General features: G+C 39.5%; 1 protein-coding gene across 1 annotated transcript in view; it reads left to right on the forward strand.

Annotated features, from left to right (window-relative positions):
* The window catches only part of phactr3b (phosphatase and actin regulator 3b), a 50,864-nt gene extending 29,005 nt beyond the window's left edge, over nucleotides 1-21,859 (forward strand). Inside the window, exons 9-13 of the mRNA XM_069677721.1 lie at nucleotides 17,468-17,523; nucleotides 19,466-19,527; nucleotides 19,678-19,818; nucleotides 20,778-20,854; nucleotides 21,314-21,859. Of these exons, the coding sequence (XP_069533822.1) occupies nucleotides 17,468-17,523; nucleotides 19,466-19,527; nucleotides 19,678-19,818; nucleotides 20,778-20,854; nucleotides 21,314-21,329 (352 nt within the window). The 3' untranslated portion in view covers nucleotides 21,330-21,859. The remainder of the gene's footprint in view (nucleotides 1-17,467; nucleotides 17,524-19,465; nucleotides 19,528-19,677; nucleotides 19,819-20,777; nucleotides 20,855-21,313) is intronic.
* The last annotated feature ends 1,823 nt before the right edge of the window (nucleotides 21,860-23,682 follow it).

Below are 23,682 nucleotides of genomic sequence, written 5' to 3' on the forward strand. Positions count from 1 at the left end.
CATTCCAAATGTTTTGTTTGGACATACAGTAACTTACCAGAAGCAATATGGCTGCCTATCCATGTACATTACGTTAAGTGAGGGTGCTGGACAGTGAGGCATCACATTTTTTTAATAATGGCACTTTGACTTTACACTGACAGTGTGATTTGATTTTGAAACGTCTCAACCTTAAGGACACCACTGTTCACTTGAAGTTGAAGTTTGAACAAAGTCTGTGGAAACTAAAAGAAGGAGCAGAGCTGATTAATTCCGGCGTCTTAAACAGCTGTCACCTGGTCAACAAGTGCAAGTCTGAGCAGTGTGTGTGCATCCAGTAACCTCTTACTTTTTATTTGGGAGCCTACGTGACTTCTGTGAATGCTCTAGGCCCAACAGGTTAGAACTGTAGAAAAAACCCCCCAAACTTCCTGTAGCCATTTCAGATTTCTGTCTAACCTCAATATAAATTAACTTGATATTGAAACAAAATTAAGTAGTTGAAGATTATTATTTTCATTATCAATAGCAAACTCAATGTTAAGAGATAGGGCTGCTAGCAGCAGCTCTGCCGACTGCAGCACTACTGCAACTGACACACTGCCTTTGTGTATACCGTGAACTGCAAAAGTTTAGCAAGGCAGCCGTGACGCGCTGCTCAGAGGGGCAGTTCATCCCAAGCATGAGCGGGAAAAATGTGTAGCACTACAAGTTGCACAACACAAAAAATACCTGATGTTATAGTAGCAGCATTAAATCGATTAATATCGTTAATCCAGTTGTGATGTGAAGGTATCGGAGATTTCCTTTTTTAGGCCATGTCTTCCAGCCAAACTTCTAATCAGTGTTTAAAATAAGTCCCTGCTTTAATCGACTCTCAGCTCAAAGAAAAGCTGAAAGGCCTTTTTACTGAATTAAACTTGTTAGAAAAGACACTGGACAGAAGCCATAATGTGCACTTTAACATCCTCAGAATGTTATGAACACATTAACTACATCATGGCATATTGTGTTATTTTACAACATAGAATAATCTTATCATTGAAGCTGTGTATTTATATAGTACATAACATAATGTTGACTGCTGGAATACGATAAAAGATCTCTTGAGTTAATGTGATTATTTAGTAACAATCAAATTGTTACAGTAATACAGTAATTATTGCCAAATTCATGGTGCATTGCAGCATGCTGTGACATTTTCAGGTATGATTTCCCATTGTACATATTATGCTCCTGTTTGGCTCAAACAATTGATACCATAGTTCGTAGGCGTCAGGAGCATCCCAGTTCTATTTTAATATCCACTTTCTTTGTTGGGGGATGTACTATAATGATGCTTTTTGCTGGATACCACCATTTAACACTTTAACCACCACTTCTTATTGAGTGTTACATTCAAATGACCTGAACTCGATAGCAATGGTATTTCTTTCAGGTAAAATTTAATCTAAACATGAAGTAATGAAACAGGCCGTAAGAAATATGTCCATTGCTGCTTGTGGTTGGGTAGTTTAGTCAGGATTTTCTTCTTTGAGACAAGTCACTCTCACAAGTTCAGTAAGTAGTGCAAGGCTGTAACTTGTGTCGTAATCAGGAACAACAGGTGCTTTCTTTTCTTGTAAAATGATTTCTTTAGGATGTTGCCTTTCCTTGAGTTGTGAAAGAATCCATGAAATTATCAGATAAGAGATGGATGAAATGCGGTCAATTTTCTTCTTGCAAGGTATTAACATGTTTTTTCCAGCATGAACTTGATGCTACAGTTGCTGCATTCTGGACAGGTTGTAGTTAAAAAAGAAATAGCATGTTTTAACATCTCTAATAAGCCAAGGATTAAATCCCCAGCCTTAATAATGTATTGTTTATAATACTTAAACTGATCCAGAGCTGATCTTCTCCGCTTAGGACCAAACAGATCATCACTAGAGAGCAGCAAGCGAGGCAATGTGCTGATGTTTAAAATAGAGTCTGCCTCTGAACCCAATGCACTCACTGACAATGAATAGGAGACTTTGTAGTGCTCACTTTGTTCCTTGTGTGTGTGCCACAGTGGGTTCTGTAGAGTTGTCACACTTAAATCAAAGTTATTTAATTGTAAGAAGTCTTATAAGTTGGTGTTACTTTAATCATCGATAAAGCAGCTCCATGATGTGACATCACAGATGTTTTCTTTCTTTAGGTCATTCATTCTCACACATATTTATTTCATTGTCGTGGAATTGAGATTGTGTACAGAGTTAAATCCCTTTGGTATAAAACACAGTAAACATTTTTTATTTTGTTTTGTATAAACATGTGTTGGAAGTGTGGACAAAGCAGAACCTTTTATCTCTTTGGAGATTCTTTCCTTTACATGGGTAAGCGGTACTCTCATTCGAACTCTGTGACCTCTTGTGTCCATAATGTGAACAAGGCACTCCTTTTGTTTGATACTGACCCAGTGACTGACATTAAAAATAATAGTAACAGTCAGTCTTCTAGCTGATGGTCTGTTTGCTTTTGTAGGTCATACAGAGGCATCAGAATACATTTCAATCTGCTTCATAACCAGTTTAAAACTTCTCACTGTACATTTAAGTAAAAGTAACAATAAAACAATATATAAAGTCCTTATTATTAGATATTATTTGTCAAATTTTGTAGAATTTCAGAGTAAAAGTCATCATTTTGCAGAGAATTGATAGTTCTGACATTTTTATTTGGACTTTGCTCTGATGTTTCCCTTTTTCTGGGAAAAAAGGTACTTCTTTGGGCATTGAATAAGTATTAATATAAACCATTTGAGAAGTTTAGATGGTAAATGTCTCATTGGAACTGTGACAACTCACAAAAGTTCAGCTAGACTCTGTTTTTTGTTTGGGGTCGAAAAGCCAAAAGGCTAAATCTTACTCTGAGAAGTAACCAGTAAGATCAGGTAAGCATAATAAGCATTACATAATTAATGCAGCATAAAGGATAGTGTTGGTGTCGGTGAGCTCCAGGGAGCTAGGACGCCTGTGAATCCCGGCTGTGATTTCATTACATACTCTGTACCAACGCAGGTCAGAGCAGCTAATTAGAGCAACTTTGAGCTGAGAGAGAAAGAGAGCTGGTTTCCGCTCTGTCCAACCACACTAGGAGGGAAACAATGTAGCAAGTCTTAATAATTAATTTACAGCTGAGCCTTTTGCTCCCCAATTTGTAACTTAACTGTGAAAGATGAGTGAGCCAGGGTGGCATTCAGACAGGGTAAATAAAACTGCTCATCAGCTTCTTTTAGCCTGGCATTACGCTTCTCCATGTGCCTATTTCCTACGCCTTCACCCAAGGCATCTCACAGCTGCGTGTCAATCTGGATAGCCGGAGCTGCTATGCGTGTTTATGTTGTTCGTGACGTTATCATAAACCAAAGCTGTTCCAAACACGCCTCGCTCCATGTGAGCTTCTCTATGTGCACGTGGACAAATTCTAGCGGGTAACTGCAGAATGGCAAAAGGCATTATGCAGCAGGAACATATTTAGTTAACTTCTCAACATGCCAGAGAGAATGCTGGAAGTACTTTAGCCTGAAGTCTGCAGGGGGCATTATGGGGAGACAAAGCTTTCTTTCTAACACAACAAACTGCTTATGTAAACTGAACTCCTGATTACTCTTGCATAATAGAAACGGGATGTAATCAATTATGTTTATAAGGGGGAGGTGTGACAGTGGGAGGCTGGGTTACATCAGTATGTTCACAGTGCGGGTTAAGACAGAGGTCAGAGCAGCAGGGCTGATGTGAGTCAGGTTCCCTGCAGGTCATACTGTTCTCTGTGTGTTACATTACTGCAACGATTTATTCTCCAACTGGGGCATCCAAGCCGAACAGCACTTCAGCAATAACAAATCAATTAGAAATGTATGACATTATTTAATGAGGTAGTTTGCGTTGTTTAGATAGCACAATATCAGACATTCTTCTTATTGTCAACGAACTCCAAGAAAATACCAAAACCAATAACCAAGTATTTTGTGTGAATCAAGAGTCTGGGGAAAAAAACATCAACGAGCCCCACTGTTAGATTGCGTGACATGTTCCTTCAGTACTGTGAACACACTGCCCTGCTGCCTTAAGAATAAACAACTGATGTTATCAGTAAGAAAAGATGCAAAATAACATCAGCCTTATCATTTAAAGAGTTTAATAATTAATATTACTGAGAGATCATTAAAAGGGTAGAAAAACATTAAAACACAATTGCATTTTGTCTTGCTTATTTGACGTTTTTGCCTTGCTCACATCTCATGATAAACAAAATCTACCCAACAGTGTCGTTCATCACTTGTATAACTAACCCAAGCAACATTTTCAGCCCTTAAAGGTATAATAAGTAGGATTTTCCTTGCTTTTTGTCAACAACACATTCAAACTTGGCCCCTTCTCCTGGGCTCTTCGTCACCAGAAGCTCACTCTCTCGTGCAAGAACATGCCCACCCTTCCGAGATAACACTAATAGCATCATAGCTTTGCGCTAGCATGCTAACCACTGGTTACCTTTGCGCTAGCATGCTAACCACCGCTTAGCTTGTGCTACCCGTTTAAAGCACCTACCTGTCCAACAGAAAGAAGGCCAACTCTACATCACTCTTTTGCCATGTTCGCATTACCAACATAAACTTGCTCCTGTGAGGAGTTTCTTGCTGGTTATGAAACGGACCGAAATGAATACTGATGCCTCTATACAACCTACAAATGCAAACAAGACCCTCAGTGACAAGACTGATTATATCCATCTGTCCATCCATTATCTGTACTGCTTATCCTGTTCACGGTTGCAGGGAGCCGGAGCCTATCCCAGCTGTCAACTTTGTGCTTCCAAATCAGCCTTTTTTAAATATTTTTTCACAGCAATAATTCTCTGTGGTGAAACGTTTGAATGTTCAAAGAAAGCAGGAGAAAAACACTTCTTACACCTGTACAGGACCAGATCAGCAAAGAGATAAGAGGTATCACTCCTCAAGGGTCGCCAAAATCAACCATAAGTTCCTCATAGGAGCTTTAACTAACTTAGTGACCTGCTGTAATAATGAACAACACAGGCGGTTTTTAGTTGCTGGATTTAGAACATGTTTGCCACCCACAATTGGAAAAAATACGAACCCTTCTTCACTCTGGATTGTTACCCAGCATCCCTAAACATAACAAGAATTAACAACGTATGCATGTTCGTGATGCAGAGTTTTTCTGCCTGGAAGTAACCAAAGCATTGTTATTCATTCTATTGAACCTGTACGACATGATGGTGTGACTGTGGGTCAACAAACGATCTTTAATGATCAGATTTTAATACACCCTGAAACTGAAGCATCAAAATGGAATTCAGCTGTCATTCAGTTTATTATCTGTGATATCACTACTGTGATGCATGGAAATGAATGTCTTACTGGCCTACTGCTCTTTTGCTTCATTGAAATTGGATAGCAGAGGAGTAAACTTTTTATTTGAGTGAGAGCCAGGGTCTAGAAATGGGAGGATATATGGTGACATAAATGAAATTTGCTGTGTCTTACAATGTACAAAGTTTCCTCTCAGGAAACAAGGACTGGCATATAGGCAGCAGTGTGTTTTATGTTCTTAATAGCAAAAGACTAAAAATTGGATGTTAATATTGGCAGTGATAGCCACCATACGTAAGAAAGAAGGCGCCTAAAGAAACTCAATTTCAACCAATTAGCTATTAGCAACCAAAATGGAGCCATCAAAGTGCTGCTTATACTGCAGTATACTGCAAGGCTGCAGTATTTGGATGGTTTTCCTGTAAAACAGACTCAGCTTGAATCAGACTGAGTAAACATCAGAAAGGCAGAGTTTATTGTAAATGTCCCCCAGACGCTGTGTTTGCAGCCTGGCTCCGCCATCTCAGGTGTCGTAGTGCTCAGCTGTGCCTGTGACTGGCGGCTGGACTAGCTAGTAAACAAGAGTCAACAACATGAAGCGAGTCAGAGCAGTGGACAGCTGAGGCATGCCATTGTTCAGGGTGACGGCACCATGTGCTCGTCTGCCAGCGTCTCTGTCCTGCTGACCACATGGTCTGCTGGAGGACATGATGAGCCCCTCCTGGCAGCCCGCTCAGCAGCAACAAAAGCTGAAGGGACCCTCTCTGAACCCTGCTCTCCAAACACCCATCCTGTACCAGTGATTGTGTACACAGAATGAATCATACTGAATCTGTCGCATTGAATAAGGCGTGCTGAATAGAACAGAGGCATGTTTGTGGAGGCAGCTAGCACGCTGTGTCCTGTCTGAAGCACTAGTGGCAGTGTTTATGTGCTGTGAAGGGCCTTGGGCAGTGCATCTGTTTGTGCAGAAAAAGGACTAGAACATCTTCCATCAAGGAGAGATAATAATCATTCATTTCCACCTTGACTCGCGTGCAGAGCAGCAACAAACATGCCAGGCAACATTTTGCAAAAGCATTCACCTGAGTGACCCCTGCAAAGACAACATGGGTTAAAATGAATTAATTCAGGACTTTGTAATGTTATAGTGAACCGTTAAAAACGTTAAAGCTGTTATGTCAATCATTAAAATAATATTGTAGATTATTATGTACCTGGTGGAGCTTGTGACACATGTATTAAGGCTGAGGCTGGGTTTGATTCCCTTTTACTGCTTGTCTTTCCCTCTCTCTCCGTGCTGCCTTTCCTGTCTACCTTAGGCTGTTCTGTCATCAGCTGAGCAAAATGCCCTTCCAAAAATCAACCTAAAAAGTATTGGAATACAATTAAATGTTAAAATGGAATTTGGGCCAGGAAACCTGGTAACAAGCTAAGGAGCTATGCGGGGGAGTTAGCAGCTCACTATTGGCCCCACGCACTAAAATCACTCAGTCTAACATGAGAGATCAAAACATGATCATTTGATGTAAATCTGTCACATGAAATGGAGCCTTGTGACTCTTACTTTATATTAGAGCTGGGAGAAACTTATTATACAACACAAAATTCGTCTAAATGTTAAAACAGCATTAAATAGGTTCAAGAAGTTCACACATTGTAATGTTCTACAGTAGGAAGTTGCATAAAAAGTGACATCCTCGTCATAGCCTACCTTTTAGTGTAATATGCCTTTTATGTTCACTATTCCCCTTTTTTCTTAAGATCAAAAAATGCAGTCATTGAAGGATGTTGCATTTATATTGAAGTTCCATAATAATAGTATTCAGAAGTCCTTCTTGTGACTCACTAAGTGGTAATGTCTGCATTACTGCACTGCAGGGACATCCTAGGATTATGTGGGATATAAAAGCTGGATTTTTCTAGCAAAAAGCAAAAAAAAAAAGAAATAGTGACCTTACAATTGTAACCTAATAGTTTTAACCACCATGTGCAAAAAATACATTTCAAATTCAGATTTTCAATCTTTTCACAATTTGTTTCATTCATCAATTTTGTTAAATGTATTAAATAAAGGTTGTCAGAAAGTATCCAAACAAGCCAAACAAACTGAGGTAATAAAAAGTTATAATACCACAGTGTAATTAACAGCTTGTAGTTTTCCATAAATACATTTAGAGTGAGAGTACAGTCCTAGTGGTATAATGATAATTATACAAGTCTTTATAGTTGCCTCTATGGTATATTTAATCACCACTGAACATCATTGTGCTGTTTTCATTCGTGCTGTGATGCAACACATCCGCTGATATGTATTGAAGAGCACATCACATGTTGCATTGATTTGCAGTACTAAAGCACTGCACTCTGCAGCAGAATGCAGAGCAGTGTGCCGGCCCAGTATCACAGAAGGGAACCCTCTGTTTCTAAATTTAGCTCTCATCGGCAAAATGCTGCAGCAGCAGCCATAATCAATGGCCAATCTACGTCACAGCCTAGGTCCCCACTGATAGAGAGATTGCGCTTCCTCCCCCATGTTCCCCGCTGATTGAACCATCCCCTTCCCCTGCAGCGCTTTTCTGGAGAGCTGTTCAGGACAAAGTTTACTGCAATGTTCTACATCTCCATCTCTGTCCTCAGCACAAGGTTTCATGCAGGCACCTTCAGCATCATTACTTAAAAATGACACTCTGAAGGCCTTCCTTTAAAAAAAAACTGCTGAGATTATACTGCAGTCCACCTGATCCACTGTAAAGTTGTGAGAGGGTTGTGATCATGCATGTGTCAAAATCCCTGAAGCATTAATGCACTTGAATCCTAGTAGAAACATGTGGCTTCTTTTTTTAGAAGGGTGTCTCTTTGAATCCATTGTTTGTTACCTTGTGCCTGTCATGTGACAGCCAGGGGGGGGTGATTATGCTGGAGATGCAGAAAAGAGAGTGAAATGAGAGGAAACAGCAGTATGCAGGGGGGTGAGGCAGATGTTTAGAATGTATTCTTCATCAGCAATTGTGTGTAGATTGCAGGTTAAGTTTTACAGATATAGTTCGGTGACTTGCGGTGCTTCAAGGCTGGTAATAGCTCCAAGGCATGCATCCCAGAAATGATAGACCCACTCCAGTTTGCTTATCCGAATAACTGCTCTATTGAAGATACAATCAAACAGCCATCTAACCTCGCACTCATGCACCTTGACAACAGAGACACTTGGAAGTGTAATGCCATCATTCCTACAAAGCTGTTCAGCAAGTCCTTGCTATTCTTAACTGGACATACCACTAGATCCTGGATTGTCAGACTGGTAGACCTCAATCAGGATGACCGATCCTCAAAAACCTGGATTTTGTATACAGGAGTGCCACAGGGCTGTGTCCTCAGACCACTGTTTAACTCCCTGTTTACCAACAATTGTGGTGCAAGGCAGAACACAAACTTCATCGTTAAATTTGTGGATGACAGTTAAGTGTTGGGCTTAATCCAGAACAACTTTTAAACTGAATTTGATGTGATTCCCCTTTAACAGATGAACCAAGAATGTTACATTTTCTTTGTCTGATAAGGGCTGATCAACTCAAATCTTACAATCATACTACTTATACAACAAAAAGCCAAGGGCCATACCAGGCTGCTACCCTGAGATCAAGCTGGATAAAGTTGGCACTTAAGATGATCATGATACTGTAGACAACTAGGCTGTAATCACATAGCTTATATAGCTTTTGTTTGATATGGGAGTCCTGAGGTTCACAAGCAAAAAACATTACTCAACCCAAATAATTGACCTAACAGTGCAGAAAGAGGTTTAACCAGCTTAGCTTTTAAGCTTTTTTTATCATAGCTGACTGATGTAAAAAAGATTTTGCTGATTATTATTCCTGAATTAGTTATATCCATTCTACAATTGTGATTTTTTCATTTGTACTACACATTTTTTTAATTACAATAAGCTGTTGTCCTATTTGCCTAGAAAGAAACCTCTTTGACCATGGTATTAAATGTGTAACTTAACTAACAAGATTAACTTTGTAACCTTGTTTGCCTCATTTGATTTGCCTCATGAGATAACTCAAATTCTAATCAGCATGTCAGGGGGATCAAATGGCAGATAATGTCAGGACTAATGATGACGAGAGAAGCAAAGGAAGGAAGACACACAGTAATGACGATGACAGGTAACTACTTATTATTTAGCATTTCCCGCACTCTGCTGAAACGGGGAGGGACAAATAATTGGATATTTGTGGCACATAGGCCAATTTCTGCTGACACAACCAACCTTACGAAGCAGGGACAGAGTAACTAACCACAGCTGCTGTCCAGGGCTGCTATAAATAACTCCGTATTGCACTCACCATACAGCAGCTCTTTTTATGGAGTCCCCCTTAACTATTACATTTAGTGCAAAGTACGTTCAAGCTGAGAATTACTTTCTTCTTAGCTAATGAGTGCTCCAGAAAGGTCAGAAAGAAATATGTCTACTGATATTAAATACATTTTATAAAGGACAGATTATGAATAATATGTCAATTAGTTCAAAAAAACTCCCTCTTTATGTATTGTTAAGGATCTTTAATCCCCTTTCCATTCACTTTAATTTCACCTTATTTTTCTGTAATTGGTATTAAACACATTACCAATATATTTTCTTAAGTGCTAAAGTCTGAGTTGTATAGCAATAAAGTATAAATACAGGCAACTGAGAGTGTCAGATGGCAGTTTGCTGCTCGTACTGGAGAAACTGCAGAGAATGTTTTCTGTTTCATAACCCTTTCACCTAAGATGAAATATTAACGCATGCTCTGCTTTGGGTTTCCCTCTGTTCTTTTTTTTCTCTCCTGCAGTCACAAAAAAACTCAGCTAGGCAAGTCATCTTTTTCACAAAATGTAGAAATGTTGAATAAATGTTTGTGTTAATTGGCTGTGGCCACAAGTGGTAAGCAGCTGTGGCTCAGGAGAAACGTGGGTTGTCGATTAATCAGAAGATCTGCAGTTTCTTATGAATTATATTTTTCATTTGTTAGAAAACCATTTTGTTATTTGTACTTTCAAAAGGTGCATAGTCTTACTTTTAGCCTTTTCCCCCAATTTATATTTATTATTATTTTTACTATTTAATTTAACTTAATGTGGATAATGGGTGGCACAAGTGTCATATGTAAAACACACAAAAGGGCAGAATAAAAAGGTTTTAAAAAACACAGATGTAACTCTTATTGCCTCAAGGTAAAGAAACTGTTACCTTACATGTAGGTATCAACATCATTAAGTCTAGATCTGTTCTAAAATTCATCTTGCACCAATAGATGCCAAGCACAAATGTGCCTGTGGTACACTGTCATTTCCATCTACATAGGCATAAGGCTAACTAAATACATTCAGTCATATTGTATATATTCATGTATATTTCTATCCTGTTTGCCTTATTTTCCGAGCTTTGAAATAAACTGCCTTTCTGCTGCAGTTTTGAAGTATTAAGGCACCAAAACTACTTGGTGAGGCTAAGGAAAAGATTCTGATTAAAATAATTTGTCTGTAAACAGCTGAGCGCTAAAATTTGGAAGACTGTGTAGTTTTTGTGTCTGCAGCTTCAAATAAGGAACTATCTGGAAGCGCCTCTTCCGTTTCTATTTTAGCCTTTATAGTGAGCAGCATCACAGCCGGGCATCAATCCAATTACAGGACTGGAGTTGGCACGTATTGTGCAGCAGTTGGAGAGACGTTAGCACCGGATGACAAAGCCTGCACATATATGGCATGAAGCGAAATCGTCAAATTACATGTTGTCACCATTATAGACCTTCCCTGCCCCACATGTAGTAATTAGCGTTATACAATGGATTCTTTTCTAGAGATCCAGCTGTGAGCACCCTGTAATTGAAATGTCAAAAGTCTCAAAGCCTTTGCACCCACTCACTGAACACTGGTTGTTTTTTTTCCTTTCGAGCTTCGTCTAAAATAAGGGTTAGATCACCAGTGATCAGAGACTTGACCTGTGACATAAGGGTCTATTTTTGTTTGCTTGTCACCCACTGCTACATTTTCAACCTATTAATAAACAGATACAATATGGTGTTCATTTGTTCTCCCAGTCCAGCCATTGTACGTGGTATGTTTTGTTTGAAGTCAGTTAGTGTACTTTGAATGGACACTAAACTCATTTGCAGATTTTAAGCCATGGTAGCAGCATGGCAATAGGTGTGGCATTTTTGGTCTGGTGGTCCATGGATCAATGAGTCCATCCAGCAATTTGTCAGTCCACCACTTTGGTCTTGACGGAAGTATCTTTAGAACTACTGGATGGATTGCAAAGAATATTAATCCAGATATATTCTTGGTGACTTTGATTTTTAACTGGCCTTTTGAGCCATATTGACATTTTCCCCTTTAGTGAATTATCTCTAATTAATAAATCTTAGAGTAACCAACCAGTCAGTGTCGATATTTAAGAGATGGCTCGGCACAAAATCTGGTAAAAACAGTCATGGTCTCTGAAGGTGCTTTTACTCCTAAAATCTGTTTGTTTGATCCGAATCAAAGGCCGTAATTGTTACAATGTGGCATCCTGCCTCGAGTGATTTGTGGTCACACGAAAGCTTTTACCAGCGGACTGAAAGTTTTGAAGCCCAAGAAAACTGCTAGGTTGATCTGAATTTTCACGTGAAAAAAACGTTTTTATACTTTTAACTGTCATTGTTCCACAGTTCGATCAATTCCATTCCCCTTTGGTTTTTCACTGACCAGTTTGAATACCTCTGTATTCTTGTACATTACGACAAGCATTCCTGAAATTGTTTGGTCAGCCCATATTTCTATTAGAACCCTCACCTTGTCGCTTCCCCCACGTCTGTCCTCTACACATCTTGCTGCCTGGCTGTCTCTGCAATCCATTTACGATCCACAATTCACAGTTTTTTTGGTTTGCTTCCTATATAAGGTCCGATTCAAGTCTTGTTATGTTCTCAACTTAACCGAACCAGACCGTGGTTTATTTAGAAACGTTCTATCTTTTCTAGTGGACCATGGTCCAGTGATTTGATCCACACCAAAGTTCAAATACGTGTTCTTACCTGGCTTAACGAACCAGACTTTCAGAGTAAAGTCTGAAAGTCCGGACTAAAGCTGTCAGGTGTGAAAGCACCCTGATAACATTACCAACTGCCTTAGCTGTCTGTGTTGGTGCTTACAGGTAAATGTTACCAAACTTAAATTCTACACTGAAATGTTAAGGGATCCCATTTTAGGATTTTCTTTGCGAGCAAGTTAGCATCCTAGCATTACCTCAGCCTAAATATAGCATCACAGATAGCGGTGAACTCAGGTTTCTTTGTTTTCTAAAAACAAATCAATAGATTTTTTCCTGAGCGTACAGAGCCACCTGATGTTTCTTCAGTCTGAAAGCTTATGGTTCAGCTGGGGTAACCAATAGTGAAGGATCATGCTATTTGAAGTTGCCTTCTTCATACTGTGCTCGCCGTAGGTTTTAAGAGCCAGACATGATCCCTCACCTTATCTGTGAGCCTTTGCTAAAGGGCAAAGCCTCAGAGACCAACAACATGCTAGATAAAGAATTGATTCTTGGTTTCATGTCTGAGTCTTTGAATGTGTCCCATTCATCTATCATCAATAGCACAGAGAGTCTTTTGAACACTGGTATGGAGTTTTTTTGTAACTAAATATAAAAATTATAGAAAAAGTATGTTTGAATATACACTATATCAAATAATTTTTCTTTCATAAATACAGTCTTTCATATTTATGTGACCTAGTAACAGTGTGGTACATCCAGGTCAACACCAAAAAACAACCAAGTTACATAAATGCAGAGCTTCTGGTAGGCTACCATTAAAGAGGGTTCCTCTTATTATCTCTGGCAACTTCCCGCCCGCACCACTCCCCCCCTGGCTGTTCTGGGCTCACTCAGACTCCACATCCGACCGTGGCACTCCTGTCCTCGGGCTCTGTCACTGAGGGGAAGGAGCGAGGGATTAGGACACACCTCGTTGGGCAGAAGCAGGCCGGCGCCCAGCCCGTGGCGCCTGACGCATCCCATTCTCCTCCACTTTTCATGGGCTGACATTCCCTTCAGCCCCTGCTCTTACAGGCAGCTCATTGCTTTGACATGCTGGTGAATCCTCCAACAAACGAGGAACTTTTACCTCTGACCAAGCAGAGTGGGTGAGTTGTTATGAAGTGCGAACCGCTGCAGGAGGCTGTGACTAAAGGCCCAGTAGGATTGTTTGGTAGAAACAGGCTGAGTCACTCTTGTTGTTACAGTGTTTGGATTTTGTTTTTGCCTTAAATCGACAGCACTTCAATCTTCTAATATGAAATACATCTGGTGCAAATTTTTTGGGGTTAAAGAGTATGTCCACAGCAGATTTGAATCACTCTGTGAAGTGAGGCAAATGTTATTGACCTGAATGTTTTCCGCTGCAGACCACACATCCTTCTATAGCTCTGCTCCATTTAGCACATCAACTCTCCTCAGCATCCAATATTGCCTTGTCTGTGGTCCTGTTTCATAAGCCCTCAGTGGTCCCGGTCACAGCTGAAGCCGACACAGGACAGGAGGCTTTTTTTAGATCTGCACTCTAGGTGCCATCCCTCCTATCATTATTTTCGGGGCTGTGGACAAAACGTTGAAGCTTATAAAAGGGTTTCATTATTTTGTCTTTGTATTGTGTGAACTTACATGATTTGAGGTTACACAAAAAAGTTGTTTCTATTTCTGCCTGCAAAATTATGTATCAAGTCATCATGACAGTATTTCAGTGTCAGAGTTTATGACCACTACGAGGCATGTCCCAATGTCTTTTGGCCCTGATCCCAAAGCTTCAATACCAAGTCCATTATTGCCCAGGTGGTGCCCAAAGCACACTCACCAATGACAACCTGAAAAAGAGATGAGGCAGACCTTAGTTCATCCCAAAAGAAATATTTATGCGAACCATGCTCACTATACATTATAAAAATAAACGTATACATAGCAGCAGATATGAAAAAATGATTACATTTCAAAGTGAGACTGAAAAAACAAGTGTACTTAATACATCTGACACATCTTATTTTCCATGAGCTACTTGATCCAGATACTGACATCATTTCGACACATTTGTTGTACATAATGATCAACACAAAACTGACAAAAATACATTTTGTCAGTCATTTTGAAGTAAACAGATAAAGATGCAGTAAAAAACAATTTTCTTTTTAGACAATTTGGTTTTACACAATATGTAGAATATAAGATAAGATTTCCATAAATAATACTATTTCAGATGACAATTATATTACTAAGCGTGTTTTGAGAACAATAGTTTTTTTTAACCTCAGTGTATTCCTTGAGTCACAGTTCTCACAGGTCACAGGTCAGTAGTTCTTGTATATCTTGTTGGTTGGAGGGTTTATTTATTTATTTTATATCGACCATAGTCTAAAACTCTCTTATTCTTTAACCAAGTGTTGAAGGGGGGCATTAGTTTAGAAAAAAAGTCAGTCACTGAAAATCAGTGCTGAATTAAACTATCAACATTCTGGTCTCTGGATGTGGTTGATTCATATAGAAATGAGGAACATAAATATAATGCATAGAAAATGCTTCTAAACATGTTTCTGTGAATTGATTTTGTGGTTCAAAATATTACACCTTATTATCAAGACTATTTTATAGCTTATATGGCTAGTTGGCTAAATCCATGTAACAATTATTTTGACTAAACTTGAGAAGAGCAATTGCAGGGGACAGCAAGTTCTTCAGGGGTCATTTTGACAATTTAAAGATGATGCCAGGTCACCATGCTGTGAGCCCAGACGTAAAAACTGTCCACCCACCTCAATAATTTGGAAGATTGAGGGTGGCCTGCCCCGAAAAAGACATTGTGTTCCCAGTAAATGTAATGTTCCTTTCTTGGTCAGCACGTTAAGCTCTTGTGCTGGTCAGACCAACATCTGATCTAATTTTCTGCTCTCCCGGTCTGCTGTACGTTGCCCCTGCTGCTGGTCTGAATCATCGTACATCTCCAGTTAGCATGTGACCACACTGTGGTCTGACCCTTTCCTGGTCGATTATAAAAGTACATATTATTACAAGCCGGCATCTTTTTTTTTCTAAATGAATTTCTGATTATATTGTATTAAAATATATAACTCATATATTCATTTTAACCTCTGTTTAATCATGCATGGGTTGTTTTATTAATTCGTATTGTGTTTAGCCAGCTACACTTTGCATGACATTAGTTTATCTAATCATAAGTTATAATAGGTTGAAAAATATGATGGTAGCTACTGAGATCTGCAAAGCTAGTTAGCTTCAGCATTTGTTTAGCCTGTTTTTTCTTCATCATGATTGTACAATATAAATAGTAAGGCCACATTTAAATTTCCATGATAGCTAACTGTATTTTCAAGATACTTTAGAAAATACATATAGATATAGAAGATTATTTAAAGATAACAAGTGGTTAAAAAGAATTAAATCGGTTTTAGCTTAAGAATGCTAGCTAATTAGTTATGTCCCCTGATGTAGTGTTTTTGCTGTAGCAGTACAGTGGAGTTTTGCACAGTTTTTTAGCTAGAAGTTACTGCCACTTTAAAATACTTTTTCACAGAAATGACACATTTTTATACCATAATATGTTTTATCTTCAACTTTATGCTGCCCAGGGTAAAATTTGTCTTGCAGCCAGGTTAGAACATAAAGCATTTAGAACCTTATGGAGATAGACTCAGGTAGGCTACACAAATGAAAAAGTAAGACATATGAATGCATGAATACATCAACTGACACTAGGGATTGAATAAGGTTTATTTGGCAAATCTTGACAAAAGTCAGAGTTAGATCAGTATTGCTCTTTACTGTATGTAGCTTTTTGAATAAATAGGGCAGAATTGTAACAGGTCTTACTGTAGGGTTAGCACTGTCATATCTCCAGGGATTTAAACTAACAACCTTGGAGGTAAGGTACCATCAAATTTAGCACTCTCGGTTTTGTCCACGTCACCTACATGAGCTGAGGATCAGGGAAGGGATTTTTGTTTTATGATAAAACTAAAGCTCCTTAGAGCCTAGTTTGGATAAACATATAGCTCTCTGTGTATTTCCTGATGAGTCAATAAGAGTTTTCCTTTTGGAATCTGGTGTTGTCTTGACAGCTGTGTGGCAAATTTAGTAGCAGTGAATGTGTTGGGGGCGGGGTGGAGATTAATCTGGGAAAGTCATGTGAGGAATCCCAAGATTCAGAGGATGTGGAATGTGGAAAACTGACACAGGCCAAGCCTGGGTGTGACAAACCACAATATCTTGTGAAACAAAATTAACACATAAAAACAAGTGCTAGTATCTTTAACAATGTGTCTGTTAACTTTAATTTTGTCCATATTGCTGCATCTTTACCACAATGTTAAATAGGCTAGTGCTGAAATGATGAGTTGATAAGTGGATTAGTCATTAGTTAGCCTAATCAAGCAAAATAGATAAAAGAGTTTCGATGGGTAACTGTTTCTTCGAGCTTAGTAATAGGCCTACTTTTTTTCTGATCAAGCAGTCCTAGCACGCCTGCCTCCGCCACAGCAGGTTTCTGTGCGTGCGTGTGTGTGGAGGGAATCTCCTCCTCGGTCCCTCCCCTTCACATTAGTATTATGCTACTATGCATGTGGTAAAAAGGAGGCAGGCGGTGCTGCACTCACTCACTCCAGTCAGAGCTCAGAGCGCTCAGCATCCTCCGCACCGCCACCGCTCTGCCGGGCAACAACCAACGCGCCTCTCTCTAGACTTCCCATCTCTCTACTACTGGAACACTGAATACAAGTTGGTCCTACAGGGAAAGTCTCCCTTTTTCTTTCCCGAGCTGGATCTGACGCGTGATTTTAAACGCGCTGACTTTTTTCCCGATGTGGAGCCTTAAATGTTCTAAAACCAAAACCAGTCGCTTTTTGGACTCGAGGTGGGACGCGGTGTTTGCTTTTTGGATGTGCGGATCTTGGCGCTCTGCACACCGGCGTAAGCACACGAAGTGCTAGTAGTAGTGAAAGGACTGAATAGACTTTGTGTCAAGTGGGTTGTGGAAAGAGACCCAGCAGCGTGGGAGTAAAGATGGTCCAGAATGTAATTCTGGTGTTTTTTCGCAGGAGACTGAGCCAGAGGCCGGCCGTGGAGGAGCTGGAGAGCCGGAACATCTTAAAGCGTGAGTATCTGTGTTTACCTCTAATGGAAGAACAGCTAGTTTCTGCTTGTGCCACTTAACACTTATTTAAATACATCTCACTTGAGATAGTCCAACAAAATATGCTATAGGCCTATATCGGCGTATTTGGGAAAATAAACTTTAAAAATCGAAATATTTCTAATATCAATATATGAATTCCTATCAGGAGCGATTTATTTTCATGTTGACTTTATAGTTAATGCCTCTGTTTAAAAAATGTATAAAGTTTATCATTACAATGACTGATAATGTAATGTGGGATACGTGGGTATTTCAAAGTAAGATGCACGTGATTTTTTATTAATGAGTGAATGATAGAAAATTATCAAATTCTTCAATGATAACTTAAATTAAATTTGCAAGTTGCAAATACAATACATTTTTACATTTTTGGGCAAAAATAGGATAATAAATAATTAATTATAATATTTTATCTGACTTTGGAAAATTGTGATAGACCTTTTCTGGACATTGTTACATTTGGAATCATTTGTGAAATAATTGACAGGTTAATCATTTATAAAAAAATATACATTTCTTGCAGCCCTAATTAGGATCCACATATAGAAATTCTGGTGAAATTACTTTGTTGACCACAAATCACCTATGTCAAAATCAAAGTTTTAATATATTTCTATTATTTCCAAAGGGTGGAAGCTTTAGATAAATAGTTAGCTGACTATATTCCTGGTTGTGGTTGTTGGATTTTAGCTCATGTTTAAATCATTGAAGTAGTTAAGATCCATTTGGGAGCCATGAAACTGTTTAATTCAAAAGCGTATTGTAGAGCTTCCAACTTTGAAACTAGTTGCTCTGTCCTGATGATATAGAACTGTTATGAAACAGCCAAATACAGAATGAAGGCCCGTCTTTTGGTGAACTGTGTCTCCCAGTTAAGACGGGCCATCTGTGTGCTCTGAGCAGCTGTCTGTCTCTCCTCACACAGGAACATGTGTTCCAGCATGGTCAACATTCAATTACCAAACAAACTAACCAGAAAATAAAATTCTTCAGTAAAAATGCAAATAAATGAGTCAGCCAGTTAGTAAACATATGCAGACTTTAAAAGGGGCCGGCCTTGTTTCCTGTTAGGGCTCCAATCTGCATGTGTCTCTCTCAGGTGTACTGATTGTTGGGAGGATCAGACACATTAGCTCCGTTGTTATTAAGCAACCGTTAACTCCCATGAATTGCTCAGTGAGAGTGTATTTACTCGACATGTGGTACAATAACTGAGCATCTCCAAAATGCTTAAACATTTCTGATTAAAAGTGGGGTATGAGGGGCACTGTTTAGCTCAGTCGGTAGAGCAGGCGCCCTATGTACAGAGGCTACAGCCCTCGTCGCACTGATCGCAGGCTCGACTCCCGGTCTGCCGATCATTTGGTGCATGTCATCCCCCAGTCTCTACTCCCAACATTTCCTGTCTATCTTCAGCTGTCCTATAAATAAAAAAGCCAAAAGGCCAAAAAAACAATTAAAAAAAAAAAAAAAGTGGGGTATGTGATAAGATATGGATATATATTTTGTCAAATACAGCAAATATCTCCTTTTGGTCCATCAGCTGTCTATTCTGTGTGCATGCTGTAGATGTCTGGTTAAGTTAAGTGGTGCGCAACACAACATGATTCCAGCCAAATAGCAACACATAGTGCTGGTCACGCTCCCTCTTCCATGTAGGTCAGCCGTGCTTGTTATTAGTAGTTTGTTTGTTCCTCGCAATGCCAAGCCATGATTTTGTGGTTGGAGCTTTGTAAGGGGAAAAGGGGAATATATTTGTTTAGCTGTTGAGTTTAAATACCAGCAAACTTTCTTCAGAATAGCATACGCCACCTTTAAATGGATTGTCATTTGGCCCCATTATACTAAATGATTTTGACTTGCATTTTGATTATAATATTTGTCTTTTTTGTGTCAACAGAAAGAAATGACCAGACAGAGCAGGAGGAGAGGAGGGAAATCAAACAGCGGCTGAACAGAAAGGTATGTGACTGCAGTGGTCTGAGCAGTGTCATAACATTTCATCCATATAATCAGTACAAAAGCGTAATACACAGCAGGTTCAGTCATCAATCTCTTTGGTGATTAGATACATTGATAAGCTGATAACTGACAGTTATCTGTATTTTGCAGCTGAACCAGCGGCCGACAGTGGACGAGCTGAGGGACAGAAAGATCCTCATTCGTTTTAGTGACTATGTGGAAGTGGCCAAAGCTCAGGACTATGACAGGAGAGCTGACAAGCCCTGGACCAGACTGTCAGCTGCTGACAAGGTAAATGAAAAAACAAGGCACTTTTGTTTTTAGGAGAGATCAGCAACACTGGTCTTTCATATATTAAAGAGCAAAAGTATAATTCAGGGGCCATATTCTGAACGTGAAAAAGACCTTTGTCAGCTTCTCTCAAGGTTTTTGCAGTTCATAGAAAGTCTTCGTATTCAGTTCTGGCCTGTAAAAGTATCAGAAAGTCTTAAAGCTGCAGTTGGAAACTTTAACATACACAATGCATAACACACTGCCTCTCTATCGTCTGTCTCACATCACTCCGCTTAGCCCCTTAACAAATGATGCACTAAATGCATTTTCTTTGGCTAAGAATTGATGAAAAGACTGTTTTGTTTTAGATTACACAGTTTGATGTCACGCAACCCTCCAGCTGAAAGATATGTACAGGCTGCTATGTGTCTCAAGCTATTCCTAATTAGTTGTTTGACTCTGAGCAGTTCCTGTTTTAAAAATTACTGAGTACAAAGGGGTGGGTGTTTAAGCTGTTTAATGGAACCCTTCAATTAAATATTGTTAGTAACTGGCAGTGTTAGCAATTTGTTATTTCAACCAATATAATAAATAAATGACATTGGTTGAAATAACATTTGCAAATATTTACAGTCTTAAATGTTTTTATTTTGCACTTAAGGTCTGTAAGGAGAAACTAAACACATATGAACCTACAGTGGACTGTGCTGCAGGATGCTCTTTGATACTTGTTTTGTAGCATATATTCATATAAGTTCCATTCTGTGGTATTAAAAATGGGTTTTGCCCTGCTTGAAGTCAGCATCACCGCCTTTTCTTTTGACATTAAACCCAGTTAAGCTTACATAATCTGCACCTGAACAGCAGATGTTTCTTCATTCTCTTAACATCCTCATTCAAGCTTCACCACCTGAGCAGCTCCATCGATGTATGAAAGGACACACCTGGGCTCACACTTGATGTTTTTTCTCCTGCAGGCAGCGATACGAAAGGAGCTTAACGAGTTTAAAAGTAACGAGATGGAAGTTCATTCTTCAAGCAAACATCTGACAAGGTGAGAATATTATTTTACTGTTTTTGCTCTTTCATTCTGCTTTATTATCACTGCATTGTGTCTTAACAAGGTTAGTGTGACATTGTGTAAAGACTCAAAGGTGCATCATCTTACAGTTTCACATCAATAAGTGCACACCCTGCTGGGCGAGGCCTAAATTTAGCTGCAACCAGGCCTCTTGAGAGGAGAAAGTTGCAACCTTTTGCACCACCTCTCCATTATAATGAATGTGTGTACATATTTAGCTTGCTTTCAACTTATGTCTATGCTGTCTTTAGCTAAAAAAGAACTGAATTAACCAGGGTAATGCTTACGCAGGACCCCATTCTTGAGGAGAGGTCATTGGCTGCTTTTAACAGCACCGTCCACTGGCTAATAATAGCACTCTTGATTGATGAGACCCTTATATGTGAATATTTTTGCCCACATTCACACTTTCTCCTCTTCTCCCCCTTGTAGGTTCCACCGGCCTTAGCAAGGTTTCTTCTGTGAAGAGTTGCTGATATCTGGTTTTGTCAGTGAAGGCTTTGCACGGAGTCTTCCAAGCACCCTGGCCCACAGTCAGTGGGTGTCCTGGTTTAATGTCCAGCTAACCTTAGAGGCTATGTCTCTAGAAATGGAGCTGCCTGTAGACGAGGACGCATGCGGAAAGCTCCACTTCTGCTCAGAGGAACATGACCTGAAGCCTCTCTTCACCTTTTCAGAGGGGCAGGAAGAAGCAAGGTCATTTATTCGCCATAGACAAGCAGAGACATTTTTTTGTAAACAGACTCTTTTGAAAGACATTGTTTTTGATGCCACCACAGGGGGGAAATGTGCATGTGACCGAGTCGACCAGTCCCACTCCAGTATCAGTAGTCACATCCCCGAGCTGTGTCTGAGTCTCACTGATTCAGTTGAAGATGCGTTTCATATCAAAAATGTAAACAGAAACCTTGTCTGTGTAAAAGACAAAAATCCCTTTGTAAGCACTATTTATTGTCTGCACAATACAAGTTTTCAATTTGTAGCAAACTTTGTTTGTCTTCTGTATTTTGTGTTTTGGTCATTTTTTAAACCACATTTTAAAAAAACAGGAATGTGTGATATTTAACAAACGTGAATAGGCCATGTTTTTCTCACAAAGAATTAGGGGGATAAACGTCAACTGCACTGACTAATCCCTTCAGATTTATCTAAACATTTTCATGCTTAAGTAAGCAGATAATAAAATTGTTGTAAGTTCAACATCATCAGATCAAGCAGCAATTAGTTTAAAAATGCAGGCAGTGAGTTTTTCCCCTCATCATGCCGTGTATTATTCTCTGACAAACCCGGACCTGGCATCATTTGAAGGGGTTTAGGCAGATTAATTTAGTTAAATCCTCTCTTGAAAGTAGCTCACCTGGCTGCATTTCTCAAATTTGGAGCTGAGCAATTTTGTTGATCAATTAACAATTAAGTTGCTGCGCCACACTGGCAGCGGAACAATTAGAGCAATAAGCCTTTCTGTCTGGTTTAGTTTGATGTGGCGGCACACTTATCCCTCAGCTTGTTATTCCCAGACAAGAACAAATTAAAATGCTACAAGCACATGAGGTCATTAAAAAGCCTCTTTCAGAAGACACAGTTTACTTGATATAAAATTTGAAAAAGATAGAAGTAACTCTGACATGGTACTGTAGCATCTTTGTGAGGTGTGTTCAGATTGGCAGTGCAGTTTTTAGCTTATTTTCTGACATCAACATGCCCGTTATGTGAGTCACGGCCTCCATCCTGGCATGGGTGGAGGAACAGATGGCAGCTCCAGTTTGAATTCCACTGTACTCCAGGACTGCTCGCTGTGTGGAGTAATACAATTTTCAACCTGTCCAGTCCAGAACAGGCCGGTTACCTGTGGAGCTGCGTGGGAGGAACAAGGGATGCTCTCATGGGCGTGAGGGGGAAATCCTGACTTCCGGGTGTCCCTCAGATGACCGTGGGCCAAAGGTAACCACGCACATGCTGGACATCTGTTGAGCAGTTTTTAGCCAACTGTAAAGCATGACGACTTTCTCATTCAAAAATAGGTTTTGGATTGTAAGACACATCATAAATTGGACCAATTTACTTTTATGCAACATCACTGTTACTCTCTGAGCTGTTATTTTGGATCTCATATTAACAGTGATGATTATGAGACTAACAATGAACAATAATTACAGGGGACCCAGTTTTCATTCTAAAAAAGACATTTAAGCCATAATGGGGTTTTAATGATTTAAGTCGCCATCACTAAGACCCACAATCATGCATTGATTTCTACATTTCACTTGCAGCCTGGCATGGAGCAAAACGTCACTATTCACTATGATGTTGTCTCCTAATATGGTGGCTTGTTATATAACTGCCGGCGGCAAGCACAAGATGACAGCCCCAAATAAAGGCACGGTGCTGAAAGGCAGCATGGATGTATGCCACAACAACACACTGGCATGACAGCTATAAACATCCTACTGTGCAACTGTGAAAGGTTTAGGAGAATCAGTGCCTTAATTCAAAGCACAGAAGAAAAACCAAAGCCTCACAACACTGAGTGCTGCTCACAAATGTGTGCTGTATTGTTGTTACTGTGCTATAGGTGCTTGTTTTTTGCTATGCACAAGCTTTAATACAATGCACCTTACAATAATACAGCTGTGGAATTTGTATCTTACTTTTGAATAAAAAAGTCAAACAAACTTTTTAAAATCAAATGGTTGGACAGAATGCATTCAGGAGTTAATGGGATTGTGAGGATAAATCAGCCCATATAAATAATCAGTACACAGTGTACCAGTGGTGTCGCCCCCCTTGGTGCCTCCATTTTT

The sequence above is a fragment of the Semicossyphus pulcher genome, unplaced genomic scaffold (assembly GCF_022749685.1).
Source record: "Semicossyphus pulcher isolate SPU_LCO1_2020_fin unplaced genomic scaffold, fSemPul1.0.p SCAF_3, whole genome shotgun sequence".
In the NCBI taxonomy this organism is placed as follows: Eukaryota; Metazoa; Chordata; class Actinopteri; order Labriformes; family Labridae; genus Semicossyphus; species Semicossyphus pulcher.